Source organism: Eumetopias jubatus, unplaced genomic scaffold (assembly GCF_037043125.1).
Source record: "Eumetopias jubatus isolate StellerSeaLion01/CBP00866 unplaced genomic scaffold, mEumJub1_p1.0 scaffold_3, whole genome shotgun sequence".
NCBI lineage: Eukaryota > Metazoa > Chordata > Mammalia > Carnivora > Otariidae > Eumetopias > Eumetopias jubatus.
The window spans coordinates 77,384,907-77,411,616 of NW_028274809.1; the positions used below are offsets into that span (position 1 = coordinate 77,384,907).

The 26,710-nt window shown below is 36.7% G+C and overlaps 2 protein-coding genes across 9 annotated transcripts in view; one reads left to right on the forward strand and one right to left on the reverse strand.

The window, feature by feature from the left end:
- The window catches only part of ARL6IP6 (ARF like GTPase 6 interacting protein 6), a 29,840-nt gene extending 21,327 nt beyond the window's left edge, over positions 1 to 8,513 (reverse strand). Inside the window, exons 1-2 of the mRNA XM_028113113.2 lie at positions 8,074 to 8,513; positions 6,435 to 6,488 (exon numbers count right to left, since the gene is read on the reverse strand). Coding sequence (XP_027968914.1) covers positions 6,435 to 6,488; positions 8,074 to 8,473 — 454 coding nt within the window. The 5' untranslated portion in view covers positions 8,474 to 8,513. The remainder of the gene's footprint in view (positions 1 to 6,434; positions 6,489 to 8,073) is intronic.
- Positions 8,514 to 9,401: 888 nt separating this feature from the next.
- The window catches only part of PRPF40A (pre-mRNA processing factor 40A), a 55,185-nt gene continuing 37,876 nt past the window's right edge, over positions 9,402 to 26,710 (forward strand). For 2 of the 8 annotated variants that reach the window (XM_028113069.2, XM_028113071.2), the window contains exons 1-4: positions 9,402 to 9,848; positions 10,982 to 11,113; positions 23,734 to 23,814; positions 24,903 to 24,933. In XM_028113069.2, the coding sequence (XP_027968870.1) occupies positions 9,447 to 9,848; positions 10,982 to 11,113; positions 23,734 to 23,814; positions 24,903 to 24,933 (646 nt within the window). In that variant the 5' untranslated portion in view covers positions 9,402 to 9,446. The remainder of the gene's footprint in view (positions 9,849 to 10,981; positions 11,114 to 23,733; positions 23,815 to 24,902; positions 24,934 to 26,710) is intronic. The other 6 variants (XM_028113070.2, XM_028113072.2, XM_028113073.2 and 3 more) reach the window with 3 other exon arrangements.

A 26,710-nucleotide genomic window follows, 5' to 3' on the forward strand; every position in this document is an offset into this window, starting at 1 on the left:
GGATGGTTATTCTGCCAAATAGCTATTACTTATTATTTAGATGAATACTGCTAAAGGGGAGAAAATAATTGACAAGTTTACACTAAGTTTAATATCGTATAATATATAAAGTCTGCAGAACAAAGAGAGTAATTATGAAAAATCAATTATCTGGGGACTATTGTGGAATGATGGAAACTTCTAAATATCTAAAAAAAAAGTGAGAAAGACACAAAATAACACATTAAAAAAGTAATAAAGTCTGAGGCTCTCTAAAGCCCATCAAGCTTTTCCATTCAGGGTCTTTAACAGAATACCTGTCAAAATTAATACAAGAATATCCTTTGAGTTTTCAAAACTGACCACTATTCCACAATCTAAGTGTTTGTCTCATTTCGGGCTTTTTTATTTTATATTTATTTTGAACTGATCAACAATTACACCACTGATAAAAGTCAATTCACAATGAAAGATCTAAAAAAGTACAATGTAATACCATGGTCTAAAAGTGCTTATGCTTCAGAAAATAACTCAATTTGTTTGTGAACAAGCAGAAAAGCCATACTAGCTGGCAACTAGCAACAACTAAATCCGTAACAAGTCCCTTCCTCCAGAATCCTGAAGCTAAAAACTTGACAATTAATGTTATGTAACCCCATTTTACCAAGAGTTAACATAATTTGTAAACAGTACAAAAGCATATAAAAGTTAAAAGTCTTCCTACCTCAATTCAGCAATTCCACTCCTAAAAGCAATCAGCTAAGTTCGTTGTGCACCTTTCCTAAAAATTATAGTTACCTAGGTAACGTAGGTATATATATATATATATATGTATGTATGTATATATATTCCATTTTCCACAAATGGAATTCTCACCAGAAAAACTGTCCTGTGCTTTACTTTTCTTACATAACAAGGTTTGAGACCTTTCATATCAGTACACATAGCCACAATTCTATTGCATATTTTTATGATTCCACCATTTTTTTAAGATTTATTTATTCATTTGATAGAGGGAGAGAAAATAGGGAGAAAGAATTTAGGACATAGAAAAGATCACTAAAATCTCAATGTATCTTAGATTTATAAAAGGATCCAACAGACCAATATTTCAAGATTAAATAAGCTTTATTGCATCAAAAACATAACTCAGCTTTAGTCTCTGGAAAATGCCCCAAGAAAGAATAAAAGTCACAAAATATCCACTTTTACAAATAGTATTGTTCAAGAGAATTGAAAACTGGGTCCACTAGACCTTGCATTATATTGAGCATTAAAGCATGAAGCCAATTAAGTGACTTTAACTTTGAGTAGTTAAGGATAGGCTCTGAGATCTTGTAATTTCGAAAAAAAAAATCTGCAGGGTTTTCTTGTTGTTGATTACACCTGAACTACGAGCATCAGCATCACCTAGAAACTTATTAAAAATGCAGAATTCCTGGGCTCCATCCCACACCTAGTGAATCACAAACTCTAGAACAGGTGAAGTCTAGTAAAATAAGTTTTAAGTCTTCCAGCTAATTCTAATGCCAGCTAAAGTTTTACTTCATTAGCCTAAGAAACATCCCCCCAGATCACCAGTTTCTTGAGATTTACAGCTCCCAATGTGTGCTTCTCATTACTGCTTCTATGTAGTAGGGAGACCTGCAATGATTTTTATGACTAATAATTTGGCTGCACAATGGTAATTCTTGCTAATAACCCATACTGTTTCTCCCTTACTATTGTACCTAAACTATCTTGTGACATAAAAATTCTAATATACATTGTTGTGAATTTTGGTTCAGAAGATAATTTATATGGATGAATGCAGGATGGTTGGTAATATTAGGTAAAATAACACATGTAAAAAATTAATAAAGTTTGCATATTGTAAAGGTTAAAATTATTAATTGCTGAATGTGTTACTTATATTTTTCTAAACTTAAATTTATGCTTTCCCTTAAACAAAGTTTTTCTTACTGAGAGTTACAGTCATTCATTATAGAAAATAGAGAATAATAAGATCTAAAACCCAGGTAAATTATCTAAAATTTTGGTTGCACCCTTCCAGTCCTTTTGGGCTTTCATTTTTCTCTTCTTTCTTGCCTTAGTCATCATTCTTTAACTAATACAAATAAGCAATTTTACAAACACCGCCACAGAATAGGATAACGTATTTATGAAATTTTCCATGAAATATTTGAGTTACCCCACCCAGCTTCAGAGAGCACTATATCATATCCTTAATACACAGTGGCCTCAAATTACAACATTCATACATTCACTGAAAATAGTTCAAGTTCACAGTTTCAGTCATTTTTCACTATAAGGAAGAAACTGAGTGGTTGTTTTCAACCTGTGCCTTTCCAAGAGAATGGGTCACTTCTCACCACACCCTTTCTCTTGGAAATTTTTACCAAGTTTCTAACGTTCTGTATCATGAAATTATGACGACAGAGTCTCACTTATCTTTTGGCAGAGTAAATAACTGATAAACTCTTCAAATGAGTTGGCTTCATCTTTGATTAAACTCAGTAGATATCAATCATCTCTGTAAATGTTCAGAAGCCTGCAAACATCTCAATCATAAAGCAGAACTACATGGGCAGCTAAAAAAACAACAGCCCTTGACAATGCAAGATGCTAGATATCTGGTCTTATCCACAAGAGGGACTTAATGTTAACTATTAACTAGTAGATGTCAAAGAATGACAAGTACCAAAAATCAAAAGCTTTTCAGACTGAAGGAACTCCATGAAGTTGATTACGATTCCTATATGGCATACTTACCACATGTATATTAAGAGTACTAGTCCTACATTTAATTTAATGACAGTAGTCTTAGATTAACCATTTTCTGGTAACAGCAAATCCTTCTATTTTTCTTATGTGCTTATTTCAGGTTTGCCTCAAATAAAAGGTCTTTTATCACACCCTGTAGTAAGACTATGAAAAAAAATGCAAAAATTGGAAATAGAACGAAGTGTGCGAAAAGTTGTAAAACTTGGAAAATGTGAGATACAAAAGTCAATGTACAAAAATGAAACAATTCATATGTTGTATATTAGTGCAATCAATTTGGTCTGAGAATAACCTTTAGCAGGAAGGACTAAAAGGCGATTTTAAAACTTAAGTTTTATTTATCTCCCTGAAAAACAGGCTTACAGTAGGGGATGGTTTATAGGACAATTATAAAAGGAAAGCCCTTCCAATGCCACCTAGGGAAGATTAGGGGAGATGAGTTCCAAAACCAGGTGACAGCATCTCTCACACCTCCCTGGCTGGTCTACCTCACCAATAAAGATGAACACCGATACCTAATCCTATTAGCCATTAGGATCAATTAACTCCCCAAATGCACTGATACCATACTCATCATGAACCTTTTTTGTTTGAATTATAAACAATTTCCCATGAAGACTTCTTTTAGGCAAAGATGACAAGTGAATGGCAGTGTCGCAGATCCTTTCAAAGTTAGGTTTCTTAAGAGACATTTGTGCTTATACGTTATATCTTATTAGTCTGTCACTAGTCAACTTGCAAGAATTTTAAATGCTCTTAAACACACTTTTTAGGTGCCCCTGGCTGGTTCAGTCAGTAGAATGTGCGACTCTTGATCTTATGGTCCTAAGTTTGAGCCCCATGTTGGGTACAGAGATAACTTAGAAATAAAATCTTCAAAAACAAAAAAAACTACACTTTTAAAAAATGAGATGCTCACCCTGTAAAAAGTATTTCTTAAACTGTGGGGCATCAAAATCACCTGTAAAAAATGAAGATTCTTGGAATCTACCCTGGGCTGAAAGGAAACCTAGAAGTACTTTTTAAAAAGAAAGTCCAGGTGATTCTTAAGCATACTAAAGCGAGAGCTGCTGCTAAAATCTGCTCTTAATGAGCTATACCAATCTTGGACGAGGCTTAAATTGCAATAAAAAATCTGCAGTGTGCAAAATTTTATTAATCTGTCTAGAAAGAGAACTCTTTGATGGGAGAAGTTACTATGCTTACATTATTTGATTCTAAAAACCAGCTGATTCTCAAAGAATTTAGGAAATTTATAATAAAATTTAAACAGGAATCACTGAAATATAAAGATAACAATGAGTATGGACAATAATAATTACAGCAAAAAAAAGGGTAATACACAAAACAATCAAACATTATACTTACCCATGAGGTACCTAGCAAACAAGGCAAAATAAATGCAATGAAATACAAAATCAGTAGGATTTAAAAAGGCTGCATTCTGCTTTTCCTGTAAATAGTGGACAAATTCAACACAGTTTTTATTAAAGATTGTTTTGTCGTGTGCAAACTTTTATATCAATTATAAACAGGTAAGGATATAATTACACAGGCATTACTTCATGGATAAGCTAATGCAGCAATCCTTCTTCATATCTAAGTTAACTCAAGGTTGATTTGAATGCAAGTCAAAATTTGAAAAAAACTGGCCTATTTTCAACAATCAGCTGTCTCTCAATTGGACTTTTTTTTTTTTTAAGATTTTATTTATTTGACAGAGAGAGAGAGAGACACAGAGAGAGCAGGAACACAAGCAGGGGGGAGTGGGAGAGGGAGAAACAGGCTTCCCGCTGAGCAGGGAGCCCGATGTGGGGCTCGAACCTAGGACCCTGGGATCATGACCTGAGCCAAAGGCAGACGCTTAACGACTGAGCCACCCACGCGCCCCTCTCTCAATTGGACTTTTAACTGGAGGCTAGTAGTCAAGTCAAAACATTCTTCTGTAAAGAGGTTATGTTGTATTTTTCTCCCAACGGAAGAGAATTCCAGCTTAGAACAATGTAAGGGCAGGTGTTATTTCAATAACCTCAACTTTATAGAAGCTTACTCATATTGGCACTGCTTCTCTGAGACAGGTTAAGAACTCTATACTCTTGCTATAAAACAGCATTTTCTATTACATGTTATAATGAATATTTGCTATAAATATAACTATGCCCACTTTAGAGTTATCCCTGGGAAATTGAATTAATCCACTAGATGTTGAGTATACTCTTTGACCACTAAAGCACTGGTTCAATATAAGGATTTTTGTTTTGGCATAACTACTGTTTAGTACGGTTTTTTTGTCACAAAGATACAGCAATTTCTCCTCAGTCCTGAGATTGTTCCTAAATCTTGAAAGTGAATTCATGCCATTAGCAAACACTGAATGATCTTCATATTTGCTGTCATAGTATTAGGTATCTATCAGGCACATCCAAAGAAGTGGAAAAAGAAGCAGGGCAATCACAAAGCCTTATTATATTCCTTTTGATACTGTACAAGCCGTTCCTTCAGATGACAAGTGCCACCTATGCTTTTCATAAATGTGAATGAAGTTTGCCAACTTTTAAATAGCAACATAGAATTCATGCCTAGTTCTTAAGATTCTGTTCTATTCTTGTGGCATCAAGTTGACAGATCAATAAATGCTATGAAAAGCCTCATAATCTTGGCTGTTTTTAGAGACAGAACAGTGTAACAATACACACTGATAAAACATGTAACTCTAAAGTACACTTTCTCATGCAAGAAGTTGAGAAGACCATAGAAAAGTTTTCATGGGACATCTAACAAATTAATTTGTTTCTATAATTTGAAGATAAAGATATCCCCTTCTGTAAAACCAGTCAGACTGTATTTTGTATCACTGTGAGGGCAATAGCCTTGAAGAGGCAGATTAAATAGGTCAGCTAAAATTGGGAGAGGGGGTGACATGCAGGATACGATCTCAACCATTTTTTTTTTCCAATTCAGAATGATTAATCAAATAAATTACAGCAAACAGGAGTAAAATAGCTCAAACAGGTAAAGTTCTGGACGCTTCAAAATCATTTTGGCAGAAAGAAATAAATACGAGAGAGAGCACAAGCAGGGGGAGCAGCAGGGGAGGGAGCAGGGACCCTGAGCTGAAAGCAGACGCTTAAGAACTGAGCCATCCAGGCGCCCCTCTGTATAGCATTCTATAGATATTCTATAGAAACTCAAGTCTGACTCTTAAGTCATCATTAACCTGTGCAAGTATGCCCAATACTTTTTACTTTTTTAAAAACAAGTTGCTTATAAGGAGATATAAACCTAAATTTCTCCTGAGGTCTGCTTAAGATGTCATCTTTGCTACGATCATGAGGAATTTTTTTTTTTTGTATGTTTTTAATTCCTGGGAAAAAGTATAGGAAGACTTTTCCAGAAAGTAACTAGAAAATGTTAAAAAGTCTCTGGGTCTTTGTCACACACAGTTGTGTTCAAATTGTATTTCTAGTGTGTGTGTATACACCACTATATACTATACACCAAGTATATATAAAAAAAAATCTAATAAAATTTACCACACACAAACACAAATAATTAAGACTGAATGAATTGCACAAGGGATTATATTATTTTACCCAAAATTTTGTAGTTTAAACATGATCTCAAAAAATAAAAATGAACTCAAAAGCAAATCAATTGAGTTAAGTTTATACCTAGTAGCCCAGTGTCTATGTCCTCTTCAGTCTTTAAATTCTCAGCATGTAACTCTGTAAATACAAAAAAAAGGGGCTTGAGTAAAAAGGATGATTTTACAATTTGAATGGTAGCTCAAAGGCTGGGAAAATATTGTGGAGTTGTGGAAAGTGCTATGGAGTCAGAAACAAATGGGTCCAAATTCTGATTCCCATTTACTAGCTATGGGACCTTCGGTATGCAAAAAAAGCATGTATGAGTCAACTGCCAAATATACACAAAGTTTCTTAAGAGTTATTGTGAAAATATTTTAAGTTTATTTATTTAATCTCTACACCCGGTGTGGGGCTCAAACTCAAAACCTCAAATCACATGCTCTTCCCAGGACTGTCAGCCAGGTGCTCCTGAAAATATATTATGTAATGCAAATTACACAGCCTATTAGGTTCCTTTCTTCCATTCTCAAAAGTAAGCACAACTCAGTGTCTTCTGCAATGGATTCCACTTACCAAGTTTTGTGACTTAATGATAAAAAGGAAATCTCTCACAGCACAAGGGAAATAACCTACTAAATTCTCTCCAAGATACAGTGAAAAAAAGAGGAGAGGAGTGAAAGAGGAAAGAAACACTGACACCCATATATTTAACATTGACAGGTGACACCCAATATCATTGTATAAAGAGGTTCACATTAACTTGCCAACTTGTCTTGTGTATGAAAATCAAGCCTAAGTTGTTAGCTGCCATCTGCGACCCAGTAGGAGCTTGGAAGCAATGAGGAAAAATTAAAACTGGAGCTAAGCTGATTTAATTCTATTTAGTGAAGTAAAACTAACACTTGAGTGGCAACCTGTTGGGTGCTTCTCATAGAACTAAAGTAGTTTTTGTTTTAATTTTTCTTTGTCAATAACTTGGCCAAAGTCACACACGAATGAGAACTGAGATTTAAACTCCAGTCTGATTCTTTCCACTGTAATATAAATATCCACCCATATAGTTTACAGTATAACCTTTGAAAAATCTTTCATGGCACATCTCTTTCTATTCCAATCTGGCTGATTATAAACATCACACTCAATAAAACTAATAATCAGAGAAATAATAGGTTATCTAGCTTCTCTTATAAAACTTTATCACTACACTCGGTTTAAAACCTAATACAAAATCAAGAGGAGCTAATTATCTTATCTATATAAGAACTTTAGGCTGTGGGATGGAAATCCTTTCTGGAATTCTGTGCGTGTACAAAGGAATCTGGCTAGCAAACCTTTAACCATTTGTGGATTAAATAAAGTCTTTGAATATGTATAGCCTATTTTAATCGCACACACTTTTCACCCGCCTTTAATGATTGTTGTCTACATATTGCTTAATTTTGCCAACATTTCACCCCAAGTGTTCACTGACTCTATTGTTTCTTCAAGAGTACCCATTTAATCAAGACGCTTTCTTAAGGGTCTCCTAAGCTTGGACCAGGGTCCTCCACCATTCAGAAAACAAAACAAAGGAGATGAGCAAAGAAAGGTGCCAGTGAGGACTCTGGGTGAAAGCCACTACCAACTTGCCGGCCTTTGATGGGGAGGAGAGAGATGAAAGGCAAGAGCCACGTCCAGGCTTAACTTTACTCTGGACAGACTTTCAAGGCCGGAGCTTCAGTACCTTTTACGATCAGGTAGGCGATGGCGAGGAGGAAGGCGAGGAGGATGGCGAACAGCAGCGAACAAAGAATTGAGAGGACCTGGACAGGCCACCGCCGAGCTTGGGCTCGGCCGCCCGCAACCACCGAGAAAATGCCATTGCGTTTATCGGGCAGAACTGGAGACCCGTCCCCGTCCCGCTGGAACAGAGAGCCCTTTCTAGGCTCCGACGACGCCCCGGCCGAGAACTCCGCCCGCAGATCACGGGCCACTTGGTCGCATCCGTCCTCCTCGTCCACTTCACCCTCACCCCAACTATCCCCCTGAGCGAAGGCGGAAAACGGCGGCCGGGAAAACGTGACAGGGGTGTCGAGACGTTGGCGCAGACCAGCCGAGCGCCTCCCGCTCTCCACGAACGACATGGCGGGAAAGACAAGAGGGCCAGCGGAGGTCGAGAGAATCCCACCCGCCCCGCCCCGCCCTCGCAGTAGCCAATCAGCGGCCAGGCCCCCCCACAGCCTCCACCACCCGGGGTTGGCGCGCAGGGGTGCGCAGAGGTGTGCAACTGGGCGGGGAAGGTGCAGTGGGATCTAAAGAAAGGTTGGGCGCCCGTGGGCCAGAGCACTACCCCAACTCAATAGGAAGGAAAGGAAGCAGAGAGGTGCACAAAAAGAGGCGAGCCGAGGCCAAAGGTAGCCAAGTCTCCTCTCCCCGCCGTGCTTCGTCCCGGCCAGAGACCTCCGCCACGGCCGCGTCACCTCCAGGCAAGCGCGCGCCCCGGCCGCCCCAAAGCCGCATCTTTTCGACGCCTGGTCCTAGCGCCCGCCCATACCCCTCTGATTGACATTTCCGAACCGATTTGCTTTCTCCCTTCTTCCGCTATACGGTCCTACTCCTCTCCGGCCCCGTTCTCCCCTCGCCTTAACTGCCCTTCCCTCTTTTCCTTTCGCATTGTTCCCCCCGCCCCTATCACAACTTCCCTCCACGCTACTCGACACGCCTCCTTCCCTCCCCCCTCCGCGGGCTCTCCAGCTGGTGCGTACGGAGCTCGAACCCTCTCCTAAGGAGCCCTCCTCCTCTCCTGTTCCCCGCCCCCTCTCCTCCTCCTCGAGCGCCGCGCGCGCTCCTGGCCCCGGCCACCGCTAACGCTAGAAGCTGCTAACCCCACCCCCACCCCACCCTATCCTACCCCGGGCAGCCTCAGGTTTGTGGGGCGTACGTAACTCGGGCGGAGGGAGTAAAGGTGGCAGGCCCCAACTGCCCCACCCCCTACGGGGTGAGGTGGTCTAAGCTTTGGAAGCTGGGACACGGTTGTCTTCCCTTCCCCGGGGAAAGTTGGTGGAGTTTTCCCGGCGGAGGCGCAGAAACTTCCTCCGTCCCCCAACCCCCCCCTCCATGCAGGCGACGCCGAGTGAGGCTGAGGCTGGGGGCGAATCGCTGCAGAGCTGCGTGTCGGCCGCGCACTCTGATTGGACAGTGGGGAAGCCTGTCAGCTTATTGGCCCCGCTGATCCCGCCCCGTAGCGCAGGGCAGCCTTTAACCTTTGGCCCCAGCGGGCGCCAGCCACTCAGATCGCTTCTTGTTGGTATGTGTAGCGGCAGTGGCCGCCGGCGGAGCAGTCTGAGCCCGACGATGAGGCCGGGGACGGGAGCGGAGCGTGGAGGCCTCATGGTGAGTGAAATGGAGAGCCATCCTCCTTCGCGGGGTCCCGGGGACGGGGAGCGGAGATTGTCCGGCTCAAGCCTCTGCTCCAGCTCTTGGGTCTCTGCTGACGGCTTCCTGAGGAGACGGCCCTCGGTAAGGGATCGGTGGAGCAGGGGGAAAGCGGCACAATGAAAAACGAAGTCAGAGAGGCAGGAAGCTTTTTCCAAAAGGAGAAGAAGATAAGAGTGGACGAAGAAAGAGCTCGAGATGGTGGGCTACGTAACGAGGAAGAGAAATGGAGAGCGGGGATGCACAAAGGGAAGGTTGTGGGTCCTTGGAAGTTCTTATTGGGCTTGGCCTAGACAGATGCGCGGTGGAGGTGCTGGGCCTTGGGCGGGGTGAGCGTTTTGGAGAGGTAGGCCCGCTGTAGCAGGGAGGGGGGACGCGGAACCTTGATTATGTAGACTTCGAAAGAGGCTGCCAAAATCTGTTTTCACCAGTAGTAGTGGTGTCTGCAAGGGGTACAAGCTGGGAAGATTGGCAGGGGCTAATTACCTGGTTTTAAGACCTGGAACAATGGGCACACAAGTAAATAAATAGTTGTCTTTTAAAAGAGAATTAAAATGGATGTATTAGTCATTTGTATTTAGGGTCTGTGAGTGATAGACCTTAGTCTGAATTTTTTTTTTTTTTTGGCAGAAGTAATTTTACTTGTGTTGAAGATTTTATTAGGAAATAATATGTATATGTGTTAGGAATTAAGTGTCCCTGGGTACCCATATTGTTTGTGTTCTGTTAAGACAAGGTCTTATCTGAATTAATATTGTAAATTCTCCTTTCAAAGTTTAAAATTAACTTAAAAACAAATCTAAGAATAGTTACTGTTAAGACATTAACTAGCTATCTTCTGTGTGAAATAGAACAAAGTTGTGGTGTTTCACCCATAACAGTTTTTAAATTGGCTTTCACATACGTGTTCCCCAAGTTTAGTAAGCTAATTAGTAACTGATTAAAGCAGGCTGCTTTAAAAAATAAAATCTATACTCTAGCTGTCCAGTAATTACTTTAATTTTTCCCATTTCGTTCTGTAATTTGGTCAGTTGCAAACTCATTATAAATACTGGTGGTTAGTGCATTTTAAGATAAGAAAGTATAAGCTAAGCCAATAATTGAATCACACATTAGTCTAAAATTAAGCCACCGCGCATAACCGATTTGTGGAAATCAGATTTTTGAGAAGCACTTGTTCTTAACTTGCTAATTTTTAAATTGTCCCTGTTTTTCAGATGGGGCACCCTGGCATGCATTATGCCCCAATGGGAATGCACCCTATGGGTCAGAGAGCGAATATGCCTCCTGTACCTCATGGAATGATGCCGCAAATGATGCCCCCTATGGGAGGGCCGCCAATGGGACAAGTAAGAATGTTTTTGTTTTATTTTGTATTTGTTTGTTTATTTTTGCCTGTGGTATCATTGTGTCAAGATTTAAAAACCTGGGTCGATATTTGCAGCTGTTTAAGGATTAGTTTATGTCAAAATAATATTGTCAAATAAGTCAAATGTTGAGTCATGACACTAATCAAATTTTGAATGTAGGGAAAAGCCTTCTGTATGAAAGATTTATTTTCTACCACAATGAAACTAAGAGTTCTTTTTTCAAGTAACTGTATATGTAGTCTTTTTAGTTTAATAACTTTCTTTTTCCAAGTATGTCAATTGAAGTTAAGGTTTGGAGAGTGAATATTATTATATAGGTCAACATAACTTATGTCCGTGGACCACATAAATGCATAGAATCTGAAAATAACAGTTGCTTAGGTCTTTGCCTTAGAATAAAGTTTATTCCTGAAATAGCTTCTTCTTGTGTATGTGTGTGTATGCGTGCGCGGTGGGGGTAGAGTAGGGAGATTCTACTCTAATTTGATTCTTCATAGGACAGTGCCAAATAGGTGGTTCATTTTCCACTTACACTATTTTGTTTCTGTTTTGTTTTAAATGCTTATTGCTTCTGCACTCCTGCTCTTGAGCTGTCCCTTTCATCCCCCAGCATAAATTGTAAATGGACATTTGGTGGGAGTGATTTAGATCAAAAGGTTTTAATGCTGACTCAGTGAATTCAGTAGAACTGAGTTCCTAGAGAAGCATCCAAGAAAGGTAACAGGTTCAGTTACCATGAATAATTTTATGCCCCGTGTCAGGTTCTGTAATACACATATTCTTTGGTGGCTGAGTTCTTTCCATTTGAGTATCTCAATAAATCATCCAAAATTTAGGCTGATAAAATATATTGGAAAGCCAGTCAATTAGGTATGGTCTTTTTGTTAATTAATACTGTTTATGTTGATAATCACTTAAGCCTTGATATTTTTTAAGTTATTGGTGAAATTGTAGTGGAGAAAGGAGCTTGCTTTGTGTCTTTTTCTTTTAACTTAACCTTAGGAGTAGAAGGGCTTAATGTCAAGCGATTTTCTTCTTTTTTATTTGTAATGTAGCCCTTAATTTTTTATAAAAATCTTTATTCAAAGACGCAGGCCCAAAAGATTTCTGCCTGTAGGAGTTTTGGGGTTTTTTTTGTTTGTTTGTTTGTTTTGTTTTTTTAAAAAGAACCATTTATTCTGTTGTTTAGAATAACACAAGTTTTAAAACTCCCTTAGGTGATGGAGAAACAACTCGGATTCTTCTTCTGTTTCTTTCCATCTCTAAGCAGCAAGGAGCTCTTCTGGTTTTCTTAGTAGAGCTGCTCTAACTAGATAATGAGCTTTAAAAAATATTTATTCTTTAAATGCTCTGGTTCTTATTTAAAATTAGTTTCTTTCCACAGAAAGATAAAATAAAACAATTTGCTACTGCCAGATGCTTCTCTCTTTTCTGGGGCCTTCTGTTTCCATTGGGCCAATCAAGGTAAGTTTTGCAAGGGATTGACCTGCTTACCCTTGCTGTAATGGTGCTATTGCACTACCAAACCAAGACACCAGCTAGTCATTTCTAGTAAAATGCAGATTTTACTTATTTATTTTTTTAAAGTACTTTCGTGTTTCACATTGACATAAGCTGGTCACAGTTTGCTTTATGGCCCTTTCTCTTTAACTGTATCAGTGACCATCTTCCTAGTAAGGTGACTTGCTATTTGGTACACATCTGTTGAAATACTCTGAATTTTACCTTGTGGTTTTCTTCTTTTTTCCTAGACCAGTATATGCCATGTACCTTTAAGTGTACCTGACTATTTAGATGTTTAAAAGTCTCTCTCTCCCTATTGGCTCCTATTAGGATAATGAACAAATGATTTAAGAATCCAGCTCTAGGGTCCCAAGAGAATCCTCATTGTTTTTCCTTAAAATTAGGTTGTTTCTTTTTTTCTTTTTAATAACTAACTTATATGGGGCCCAAATCTTGGTAAAACCAATTCTTATTTGAGCTTTGGTAGCAGACTGGGAGGGCATGGATAATTAAACATACTAAGTAATCTAGAAATCTAATTTAAAGCCCTGTAAACAACTTGCTTAAAAATAAAAGTTGACAATTAGCAAAATTGATCTTTTTTCTTTCTACCCACTCTGAGGTATTAATGGTCAGAAGTTAATGAGAAACAGCAGGTTGCCTATATAGTTCACTGTAGTGACACAAAGTTGGTAGGGTTCTGCCATTCAATTTTTAAAAATCAGTTTATGGATTTTTTAGACTTTGGTACTGAAGGTTATGGAACCTTCATGTATATTGCCTAGTTCACATTAATATCTCATTCTGGGACCAGCTGAAAATGAAAATTAGTGCCAGTCTTACTTGTTAAGTGATTCTGGTCTTTGGAATGTTACTGAACATGACATGAAATTTTAAAACTTGTTTGTAAAATAATATGCAGACTGGACACAATAACCACATACAGAAGCCAGAAGTTAGAATTTTTCAGATGCATCAAGTTATTTAGGTTAAAAGAGTATTATGGTTTTATGGAAGAGTTTTTTGTTTTTATTCAGGAGATAATCTACTGTGCCCTTTTTAGAATTCAGGCTGAATCTATTACTACTGAAAAATAGATTTCAAGTTTATCTCAGTTATCTATTGTATAGGTTACATTTGCCTCTTACTATATGTTCATACAGGAAAGTTGTCCTACTTTTACAGGATTATAGAATCTTACATCTGGAAGGGACCTTGAAATCTGTATAAACTTTAAAACGGAAATTAAATAATGGTTTATCACTGGTTAAAAAACATTATAATAAAGTAATTTCCCTGCTTGGTGGCAGTACTCAAAAATTTGCAGTAGAGATTTGCCTTGAGATGTGATTGTATGTGAGGCCATTTTTTACTTATTAATGTTTTGCTTTTAAAAGGTTTTCACATCTTACTCATTTTTGTTGTTGTTTCTACACAAAAGACATGCAAGTCCTACCTTTATCACAAGTAATTTTGCCTTCACTGAAAGCCTAAGAGAGCCCTCCTACGTGGCTCTTTCTTTTTTAAATTTTTAATTTTTCTTTTAATAGAAAAGTAGAGTAAAAGACTTAAGGTCTCTCTCAGCTCTAACAACCTACGGTTCAATTCAGATCATTTGATAAGAATAGGTTATATGTATGAGATTTTATGGGTTGATATGGACATAAAAACAAAATTCTTTTAGTAATGCCTCCCTGATTCTAATCATTCAGTACTTTTTTTTTTGCCTTTGTTCAATAAATTGATAAATGAATGCTTTTCACAAATGATTTTGATTTTCTTGTTCTTACAATGAGTGAGGCAGGCTTTAACAGATCTTGAGTCTATTTCTGATGCCATCTGGACCCAAGTAGTTACACTCCCATGCCCCGGATACTCTTAACAACTTTTGAGCTGGTTTTCTTGCTTCAGGCCTGCCCCCTCAAATTCTTTTAGATTTCAACGTGTTGTCTCCTTGCCCAAGAACCTCCAGTGTTTTTCTGTTACCTATGGTATAATGTGTAAATTCCACAATTTAATTTTCAAGAATCTCCCAGAGTACAACTCAATGCATGATTCTGAGCTGCATGTCTTCACACTCCCTAATTTGAACCCAGGCTGATCTTTTTATGATATCTGGACTGATTGTATTAGTTCATGACTGAGCTTGTGCTGTTCATGCTCTCCTGCCCACAGCTCACTACCACCATGAACTTAACTTTACTTAACCTCAGTTCTTCCATTTCAAGTTCTGCCTTCTCCCGGAGATCAGTATACTTTGCCCAGCATACACCGTCCCTTCAAATTATTAAAGTAAAATCCTGTGAAATCTGCCTGTAACTCTGTTTCACTTATTTGGGATTCAGTTTTGATTTGTTTTGTTTTATGGTATATTTGCTCTGTCTTTCCAGCACGTAATAGACTGTAAGCTCTTAGAGGGCAGGGCTTGTGTTTTGTACCTTTTTAAGAAGTCCGCAGGTGCTGAGCACAGTTCTTGGCACAGCATGGGTGCTCAGTAAAATACTTGTTGAATGAATGAAACAAAAACATTATTCTTTCCTATATTATAGGCCATGGAGATAGTAGATGTTACGTCTGACTATTTCAGTGGTTACTTGTGACTTTATACTGTTACAACTTAGTTCTTATTTTTAGTGTTTGCCTCTCTATAGTTGTTTTTTCATTTGATAAAAATGGAAGGTAAATGTAATAGTTTTTGGTGGATAAAGCAAAAATACATATTTCCATTTATTTTAAATTACAGGCAAATGTATTTCTATCTGTCTGACTTTAGTGATGGTCTTTTTAAGTTTTACCACAAAGTTTTCCATACCCTCGGGGGAAATGATGATTTGGCATATAGGCCTTCCAGAGAAATCCAAAGTGTTGGTATCTTAGATTTATCTGACTGACTGATTTGACCAATTGATTTGTTCCCGTTGCTTTTCAATTACCATTATTTTGGGTATTTACAGAATCCATGCTGTTGAATTGGACATTAGTAAGTGACAAAAAGGCTTTTTCCCCCCTTAGGTTATTTGCTCATAGTTTTTGAATTTCTAACTTTCTATATGCATTTACATTATCCAGGCAAGTACTTATTAAAAAATAGATTGACCCAGACCTAATGTGTTTGTATAACTTCTAGGCTGTGCATGTAGTTCGATTTTGATAGATTTACAGATGATACTATTTTCTTTTTAGATAGCATTTCAATGAAATATGAATTCGTCTATTTAAAAACTTTAGCTAGAGGTGTTTCTGAGTATGGAGAGTATTTGGAGAAATCTAAGAAGACAGTGTAAGTGTGGAAGAATGAACTGTACTCTCCTCCTTTGAGATTCACAGGGCACAGTATTTTCTAAAGATGCTGAGAAGTCTCGCAGAAGTCTTTTAAACTGTTTTTCTCAGTGTTTCTTGGGTGGTTGTTTGGTTGGTTGGTTTTTTAACCATCTTCCCCTCCCCACTTACCCAGACTCCCTTACCCCCGTTATGTGTTTATTTTGCTTTGTCTAGCATATTGCATGGAATTAATGTTGCATGGAATTAGCATTTTGGGAGAAATGCTGTATTGAAGCTGTTTTTCCATTTAGTCTGGTCTTTAGGAGGAAAAAGGCAACATCGAAATTAGTATTAACAGATACGATGAAGCACTTGTACAGTGCAACGAATGTATTCATTAAGTAACAGGATTAAAAAGGAAAGAAAACAAAACTCAACAGGTTAACAGGTTGATTTTTAATTGGGTTTGTTAGAAGTACTGATGATGTGACTTAAAACCATCATAAAATTGTGTATCAGTTTTACTGTGTATACACAGTAAAGCTAAAGCTATCTGTGTATATCCCATAGCTCTGTATTAGGATGTTTGTTTTTAACTAGAGAAATGATAAGACTAAGTTGTGAAGGTTTTTAAGTAGGAATGAGTAGATTACTGTCTCATATAGAAGTTGTTAGTCTTTCATTCTTACATCTTTTTCCATACCTTCATATTACTTTTAATCAATAGGCCTTTAACTCTCTTGGCTGTGGTGTTAAAGATGTGTAATGTATATATTCTGCGCTGAAAACTTAACAGGCATTCCCTCACATGCCTGGCTGAACTTTATTTTCTCGTCTTCTAACTGCTGATTTGGCTGTCATGGTTATTTGTAGACATTTGGAAGTTTTGTGGAGATGAATCTTTTATATTTCTTTTCTCTCTCTAGTCAAGTAATCGTACATTTCTTTCGCTTGTTAATGAAAAGTTAATTGTAGTTAGTGGTAGTACTAAAGATAATGGTGTTTTGCATAATGGGCTTTAAAGAAAATCTACTTCTAATTGCTTCTTTTTTAATTGGTACAGTGCACTCAAAGTGGAAATCTGAATCTTCTCCAAATCTGAGTGATGCTGGTAGCTATCTGTGTCTTTTGAAGGACTAAACATGTCAGCAAGTGAGGACTGTTCTGAGTTGAAATATAATTTATCTTCAGCTTTGATTTTTTTTTTCTTAGAACTTATTTATCTTAGACTTAAAAAAACAAAGTTCTCACTACAAATACAAACATAATTTTACTCCCTAGGGCCTGATCTTCTGCTTGGGTTAAGACATTTTAAATTATCTTTTGCTTAATGAATGAGCATTAAGTTTCTCTTCAAAAACATGGGCTTTGGTATAGTTTCCTTGGCCGTGTGATAAAAGAAAATGGTTAATTTTCTGAAAGGTGATTTTTCAGTAATTTCAAGGTCATTACGTATTTATTAGCATATATTAAATAATAATAGAAAATTTTTTTCTATACAGAAGTAAGAACTGTCTACATAAAGTTGTCTACTACAGGCATTTGAGTTTCTGCTATATGTAGATGTACCTGTCCTCTGCACAAGTACTGTGTACATAAATGAGACGTACTCCTTATTTTAAAGGTGCCCACAATTGAGAAGAAACTAAAAAGTAAAGTTTCATGTAAACAATATATAATGATTTAGCTAGATATAAAACAATCTAGTTTAAAGGACTTGGAGTGGGAGATAGTAACAGTCTTATGTTCCTCCATACTTGCATCCTACAGGGCTTGTGTTGAAAAGAAAGCTTAGGTGACTTTTTAGAGGAAGTTTTAAAGTCTTAATTCTGTATGACTTGAAACATCACAGTTTGTGTGTATCTCTATGTTGAGAGCTTTTGAAAAATTAAAATTATAGTTTATTTTCGTTCGGCTCTTTTAAGTTTTTGTATCGTATATCCATACTCAGTTTTCTCTCTGTATTTTCTTTGACCTTGTTTAAGAAGTTTGGAGTTTAGTAAGAGACAGTGGGCTAAGTATCATTAATAATTTAAACTATTTATTTTCCCTTTTGCATATAGTTTTTTTTTCCTTGAGGTTTCAGGGAATAGGGTTGTGATACCTAATCTGTCTTAGAAGGAATTATAATTCTATCACTGTCTTTGTCTATAAATTTGAGAGATTGATATACCTTACTGAATTTGATCCTTCTGACTCGAAAAGAGGGTTGGCTAGAGGAGAATGTCTAATTTATAGGTGGGAATAGTAAGGCCCAGGAAATTGAGTGAATCATCCAGTGACATTGCAGAGCCAGCACTAAATGCGATGCCTAAAATGGGATTGCCTTATTACATGTGTTGATTCCTACTAAAGATGATGCTTTTACGTTATTTACTAGATGCCCTTAAAGCACCTAAGTGCCAGTCTAATAGGGAATAGATGAGCGAAGGGACAATGAAGAGAATATTTATCTGAGTTGAAGGAGAGCAGTGGTAATAAAACAGCGGTCATTTATTGAGCACTGTTCTGTGCATTGCCCCATTTGATCCCTACAGCAGTGTTAACAGATGAGTAGTATTTTTCCCCATGTTACAGTTGAGAAAATTGAGGTCCAGATAGGTTAAGTAATTTAGCCCAAGATCATGCAGCTGCTAAGTGACCAAGCTGGGATAGGAATTCTGATAGTCTCATTCTAGAGTGTGCTTAATAGGTAGCTGTACTGGACTGCTTCCCTGTGTAGCAGTATGAGATTATATCATTAAGCTAACCTCCTTAGAATCTGAACAACAGTATATACTTCAACAGTTCTAAACTATCCAGGTTAAGAGAATTTAGCAAACTAAATATTTTTTTAATACTGGCAATTATTAAATGGTAAGGTTCTATTCCATGTGGAACAGTTTGTGAATATGTCTTTTTGTTTATCTAAATGTTATATCAGAAAATAATGTGTCTTGAATCTATAAATAATTGTAATAAAGGGAAAGTAAGGTTAAATGATTGTCCCAAAATTTAACTCCTGATTTTGGGTTATTAGGGATATGCTTTAAACAGGAGTATTTCTGTTTATTTCTAATTGAATGAATACTTACATTCAGAGATGTGGCTTTTACAGTTGTTCAGTGATTAATTTTTTTGTGTTCATTCATAAGGTAAGTTAGTGGTATAAGTGGTTTTTAAATATTAGACTTAATAGCCTCTGTGTACTGACTTAATGGAATTTGATTTAAAGAGGAACCAAGTAAAAAGGCAAGAATCAAACTTCTTAGATAATTTGAAACTCCAGGTTTGCAGAAAGAATGGTTTTTAAAAATCAAATTTAAAAGTTAATATTTAAACAAAAGATCCTTAGGTTGTGTGATTTCTTTCCACCAGGAACAACTTCAGGAAATAATCATGAAGAGAAGAACTTTTGAAGTGCCCATGTGTGACGATCTTCACTTTGGTTTTGATACCATGAAATAACTGGGCTAATTTAGCTTTACATTTTGTACAACTTAATGTATTGTAGCATTGATGGAATTGCTTTTATTACTTTACTTTTAGTTTTAAAAATATTTAGTGAAAAATGTAGCAGGCTTGTTTTATCTAACATTAGGAACTTTCCAAACATGGGGTACTAAGAATGAGCAGACTGGGTAGTGCTCCCTAGTTTCTACTTGTTTTTTTCTTCATACTGGTATTCCTTCTGAGACATCTTGATAATTGGTTTCGCTTTTGTCATTAAAAGAATAGAAATATACATAGAAAAATTTATATAGTATACATAGAGAAATGGTTGGCAATTTAAGAATAAAGTGTACCAAACAGTATATCTGAATTAATTTTGGGTTTTGAAAACTTCCAAAGTGTCCATAAAATTCAGATATTTAATATTTTAGACAATTTAGCTTATGTCTCATGTATGTGTTTTACCCTTCCCATTTTCTCCTGTTTCCTAACAACTAAAAATTTGTAATTGTAAGACTTTAATATATTTGCCAGAGTAGCTTAAATGGAAAATTTGTGAAGCTGTACATAGCTGTGATTTTATAGTGTGCTTTTTATTAAGCTTATATGAACCACCACTTTGTAGCTTTAAGAATGATCTGCTTTTGGAATTTATAGTGGCAACATTGTAGCAACTGTGTTAAGATTTCTTCCTTTAACTATTTTGAACCAACATCCTATTTTCATTGAACTTAAGATGCCATAAATGGTACGACAGTCCGTTATGTGCCCTTAGGAAAAAAACCTAACGAGAAGTCTAAAATACTCCGCAGATAAAGCTGGGAGACCAAGGGGCTATTCGCTTCATGTGAAGCAAGAAGTAAACCTTCCATGCAAAAAGGGATGACAAAGTAACTTTTGAATGCCTCAACTTTGATTATTTGGGCTGAGGAAGGGGAAAGTCACTTCTGAGGATTTGAACCACAAATCTCATAAGCTTGCAACCTGGATCAGTTTGGTATTAAAACAAAATAATAATGGATAACTTAGAAAATTTTAATCATTTCATATTGATGGTGCTGTCAAGTGACTGGCCTGAATCAACACAAAACCTCTGAAAGAATTCAGATGGGTTGATACATGTATCCCCATATTATGTGTATCCTAGAGTTAATGAAGAAAGGAAATCATAACATTTCCACAAAGTAGAGTCTTCAGGCTTTGGGAGACAGGTTTTTTGTGATGCTCTGGAAGAGTTCTTAATTTGTCTGATTCTTGTAATAACTTCTCATAAGAATGTAACATTTTCCCTATTTATGTTTTTGTTATTTGGTTTCATGCTAGTATTACAGTATTGGTTTAAAATTATGTTAATCTACTTTTAGATATTCAGCTGTACATAATCTTTCCAATATTTGTCCAGTTGAACAAGCCTAACTAGTTGATGCCCCTCAGAATTTACAGAGATATGAGGGAGAATTTAGATTTTTATTTAACACTAAATCTCATTCACATAAGTTCCACAAATGTAAAACCCTGTTTTGAAATAGAGTTGCGGCTCAGAATGCCAACCTCAGAAATCGGGGAATGGAAGGTGCAAAGACCCCAGACTCAGGTTTTACCTCTGGGGAAGACACTTTGCCACAATGTTTCATTGCCTTGGTATTTGGACACTCCTCAGCCTTGACAAGTGTGGTCCCTCTAGGGTCAGTCCTCAGACTACATGAAGAGAAGGGCTGGCAGGACTCCCTCAAAGCTGGGGTTCAGTCTCCTCTGCTTCTGTTTGTTGCTACAAAATCAACATTGACTGTTCATCATCTTTCTATTTGAAATATGTAAAGAAAATCTACTTGTAAGAGGCTTAAGTGATCTTATTTAGCTAAAAGGTAACTGTAAGGGGCGCCTGGGTGGCTCAGTCGCTAAGCGTCTGCCTTTGGCTTGGGTCGTGATCCCAGGGTCCTGGGTTCAAGCCCCATATCAGGTTCCTTGCTCGGTGGGAGGCCTGCTTCTCCCTCTCCCACTCCCCCTGCTTGTGTTCCCTCTCTCGCTGTGTCTCTCTCTGTCAAATAAAATCTTTAAAAAAAAAAAAAAAAGGTAACTGTAACCCCTGTAGCAATTGGAAGGTGAAGAAACAGTTGGTTTTGGGGGCTGGGGAGGGGGTGGGGAAGAAACCAAAACACTAAGTCTCATTCTATAACCAGTTCCACGAGTTTTAGGCTAAAGGCAAATTTTTGAGATGTTTTAAAATTTGAAGTGGGGAAGAAGAACAATTGAGAAAATTCTGTCAAACTCTGTTCTTTAATGATTTTTAAATATTGTTTGCTTTAAGTGTCACTGGCCTTTTCTAGTCAATTCTTATTAAATTGTTTAAGGGTTTTTGTCCCTTGTTTTTTAAATGGGATTTGATCACTGTCTTATGAAGACAGAGTATTTCAGTTTGAAGTTACATTTCTTTGTACTGCTACCATGTGGAGATGTTCTGTTGCATGATGGAGATTTTATCCCACTTTTCTTAATGTCTTTAATTCTTTTTTTTTTTTAAGATTTTTATTTATTGGGGCGCCTGGGTGTCTCAGTAGTTAAGTGGCTGCCTTCAGCTCAGGTCGTGATCCCAGGGTCCTAGGATCAAGCCCCGCATGGGGCTCCCAGCTCCGCGGGAAGCCAGCTTCTCCCTCTCCCACTCTCCCTGCTTGTGTTCCCTCTCTTGCTGTGTCTCTCTGTGTCAAATAAATAAATAAAATCTTTAAAAAAAAGATTTTTTTTTATTTGAGAGAGAGATTGAGAGCAAGCGAGCGAGCATGGGGGGGGGGTTCAGAGGGAGAAGCAGATCCCTGCTGAGCAGGGAGCCCAATGCAGGACTAGCTCCTGGGACTCCAGGATCATGACCTGAGCCAAAGGCAGTCGCTTAACCAACTGATAGACCCAGGCACCCTTAATGTCTTTAATTCTTATGAGAAAATACTTTTTTCTCAAGTTTTCAAAGTTGAGTTTTTCAGTTTAGCTTAGAATTCTAGTTTTTGGATATGTTAACAGCTTTGGATTTTATATATATGCCATTTTAAATATCAGGCTCCTTCCCTCTGTTGCTCACCATGCTTCTCCCCATAATCAGTTATTTAGAACCTTAAGAATTCATGCCTACTTTGCCATTAGCCTTAAGTAAAATTAGTTGTGAAGATATATTTGTTGGGAGTAGAGAAAAGAGGGAACTTCTGAGCCTGGTTCTCATTTGATCACTATGTTTTTTTCCCTTAATGTATAAATTACCTTAATTCTTTTAGTCACAGTGGTGGAGGCTTGTGCTTCTGTTTTCAAATTCTGTACCTTTTTTTTAACTGCTGTTTCACCATATATTCCAAGTAGTAGTCACATGTTTTCTGTCAAGTTCCTGTTTCATGATGTTTAAGCAATTTATTGAATATTTTAAGGAACAAAAAACATTTGTTTTTTAATCCATTAATACAATGCTGCTTCATTTTAATGGTACCTTTAGCCTGGTTCTGCTTTGTGAGTTGATTTTCCCAAATAACAAAATTCAGTGTGCAAGTGTTCTCATCTACCTTTAGTAGGCTTTATATGTTCCTGTTGACCAGTATGCTTGTCTGTTTCTATTTCTCCAAGTTTCATTTAATTTGAAACTGTTGAATACCTGGTTACCTTGTTCCAGTACTTATGATGATTGTGTACAATTTTTATTCCCCTCCGTGTTTATGTTAGATTTGCTCATATTAAAATCAAAATTATAATATGGATGAGTATTGGGTCAGAATCCTTTGGAAATTTATGTTAATCTTTATGATTTTTATTCATACTTAGTAGTGAAGATTCATAGATTTAGATAGCAGTCATTGATAGACTAGATTAACCTCCAAAACTAATATTTTCTTTCTTCAGATATTCATGGTGTGTGCTTTATTAAGTTTTTCTTTTCAAGAGAGGACATAGATGATTTGTGTCTAAAGTTTGTTTTTACATATTTTTTATAGTCATCGAGTTTTAAGCACCTTTGATCTTGAATTTTTTAAAGAGCCAGATTGCTGTAGAATTTTTTAATACAGATATTAATAGTCAAAGGTGAGAAATACAAAAAATTTTTGTCTTACTCTAAAAAAGGGAGAAAAACATGAGTGGTGAGTTAAAAGAAAATTAATATTCTGAAAATGACGTTGGAAATAATATAAGTAAACTTTTAAGTTTGTTAAAAGTAATTTTAACTGTACATATAATTTATGACAAATATTAGCTCATTGATAAAATACTTCATTCATTCAACAAGCACTTACTAAGCATACTATTCATGTACTATAGTGTTCGCTGGGTTTAAATCTTGAGTTGTACATATTAGCTTTGATAACCAGATAGATTAATAAAGTTCTTTAAATGCTTTGGTTTTATATAGTAACCTTTTTTTACTTTTATTCTAGATGCCTGGAATGATGTCTTCAGTAATGCCTGGAATGATGATGTCTCATATGTCTCAGGCTTCCATGCAGCCTGCCTTACCGGTAATCTAGTAAAAATAATTATTTTCTGTGATGTTTTGACTACTTTTATATATGAAATAACATCGTTCTATGTATTTTGTAGGCAGTCATGTTAGCTTTTTAAGTGTGTCTTGAGTAGTGTAATGCAAGATGGGAATTACAGTGGGTTTTTAGGTTCTTGAATGATAGGCATTCACGTTTTTTCCTGTATTTATACAGACATCCTTAATTGTTAATTCTACGTTAAACAGGAGTAGAATACTAAGTACTAAAATTTGTCAGCCAGAAGCATTTTATTGGTCTGGTGACATTCTGATCTTAAAGAATAGGCTTTTGCTTTGCTGGGTTTTAATTTAAAATTGTTGTATTATGGTTTAGTAATAGATCCTAGATTTAGAAATCAGAAGATTTTATTCTAAATTTACATTTCCTGAGACTTCAGTGATGGCACATTACTTACAAAATCCTTGACAGCCTTATCACCCTTACTGGATTGTATAGCAATATGTAAATCATTATGATATTCATATTAGCATAACTTATTTATTACCTGATAACCTAGTGGTTGTAATGAACATACTCCACGTGGGGTATTATGTTTGCATTGTCTTACCCAAAATCCTTAGACCATTAAAATGTTTTAATATTATAAAATAATACTTTGCATATTCTATGTATTGTATAAAAAGTTCTCTTGGGGTTTAGGACAGTGCCTTATATAATTTCAAACACTATTTCTGTAGCAAACTTACGGATTTTCTCTGGGGTGGGATAAAGAGCTCATGTCATTCAGAGCAGATTTTGCCACTATAATGAGTGTTGGTGTGAAAGTTGAAAAAACTTGATTTTTAGAGCCTTTTCTGTATCAGAATTGTGGGTAAATGTTTGTGAATCTATATGTAACTGATGATCATATAAATAACACGCTTAGATTAAAGTGCTTCGATAGCCCCAGGTTTATGATGTTTTTACAATTTATAGCAAACTAAAGGAGCTAAAACTTAGAATCTTTGAATATACGTAAAGGGGACTCTGTGTTTTATGAGGAACTTATATAAAATATAGTTTAAACAAGGTGAATATTACTAATTTCATTTTTTATCTTACAGCCAGGAGTAAATAATATGGATGTAGCAGCAGGTATGTACACCATTTATGGTGGTAAATATTAGACTTCATTTGGACAGTAGCTATCATAACAAGGAATAAAAGCAATGTCACTTTGGCTTTATGATTAGCTCCTGATTTTTTTCTATCTTTTTGTTGTTTTAAGCAATGGGAAGTAGGGATAGCATTCATAATTGACTCCATAAAAAATTACCATAATTTTAGATCAGGAGTTCTGGGACCAGATTTGGTCTACAGTTATACTTTAGCCTATACAATGTTTTTAAATTTTATAATTAGTTGCTAACGTTTAAAGTCTTGGTCCATACATAACAATTAGATTTATCTTTTTACAAAAAGTTTGAATTTATCTGAGTATTCATTGTTTACAGTGGTGTTTATCAACACAGTAGGTAGTCAGAGAATATTTAAATGAAAAGTTCTGGTTGAGTCCCTGTTTGTATTCAGCAGACACTGTGGAATGGGGTAGTAACTCCTTACTTTGGATATGGAGCATGTACTCTCATTGGCCTTCTGGACTACTTTACAGTCTTTTCTGTTACCTGCTTGGTTCTTGTAGCCGTTGGAGTTTGTAAGCCTTGTGATAATTTTTTTTATCAGCCAGTTATTTATTACTGTTTTGACTAGTGTACCTTTCATATATATTAGTAATGCTTCAATTATCCATGAGTAAATAATGTTCGAGATAAATTGGTATTCCAGATGCTGAACTTTTTTTCCATGATTATGCCAAAATGTTTTTTGTTTTTTTGGTTTGGTTTGGTTTTTAGGGTGCAGAAGAGGGACAGGCGGAAAGGGAGCAAAAGAGAATCTCAAGCAGACTCCACACCCAGGGTGGGGTCCTACGCAGGGCTTAATCTCACGGCCCTGAGATCAAGAGTCAGACATTTAACTGACTGAGCCGCCTAGGCACCCCTAAAACATTTTTTGTTTTGAACATGGTTTGAAACATTTAAAATGCAGCATTTTCCTACAGGTTTATATGGGGGCATAATTGATCTTTTTAAGATGTTTCACAGATTTTTTTATTTAAGCTGAAATGATGTTCTGAAATACCTAGTATAATATTTTGCCTATTTAGATATCTAGAGCTGATTACTATTACCCTAAATAATCCTGGAACATTACCTTAAAATTTTTTTTAATTGAAGTATAATTGACATACAAAATCCTGTTAGCTTCAGATGTACAACATTGTGATTTGATAATTTTATACATTACAAAATGATCCCCACAATAAGTCTAGTTACCTATCCATCACCATCCAGAGTTATTACTATACGATTTTTTATGCTGTACATTACATTACCTTGACTTATTTTATAACTGGAAGTTTGTATCTCTTAATCCTGTTCACTTATTTTGCCCTCCCCACTTTGGTAACCAACATTTTGTTTCCTGTATCCTGAGTGAGAAACAGACTCAAAATTTCTTCTTAATTACTTTTTAAATGCTTTGGTTTTACCAGCGATGTCCATAGTAGCCTCTTTTGATTGTTCTGTGTGTTTTAGTCCTTTTTTACATATAGTTCTTGTTTTCTTTTTCACACATAGTTTTAGGTTACTAGTTTCTAAAGTTGAAACTTACTCATTTGAACTTGGTGGCTAATGGGCGTTTTCCCTTATGGCTAGAGGGGTATTGATAATAATTTAGGACCGTACCATCTAATAGACTTTTACGCAATTAAGGAAATGTTCTGTAATCTGTAGTGTCCAGTAGAGTAGTCATTAGCCACATGTGATTCCTGAGTACTTGAAATTGGCTAGTGCAGAGGAGGAGCTGAATTTTT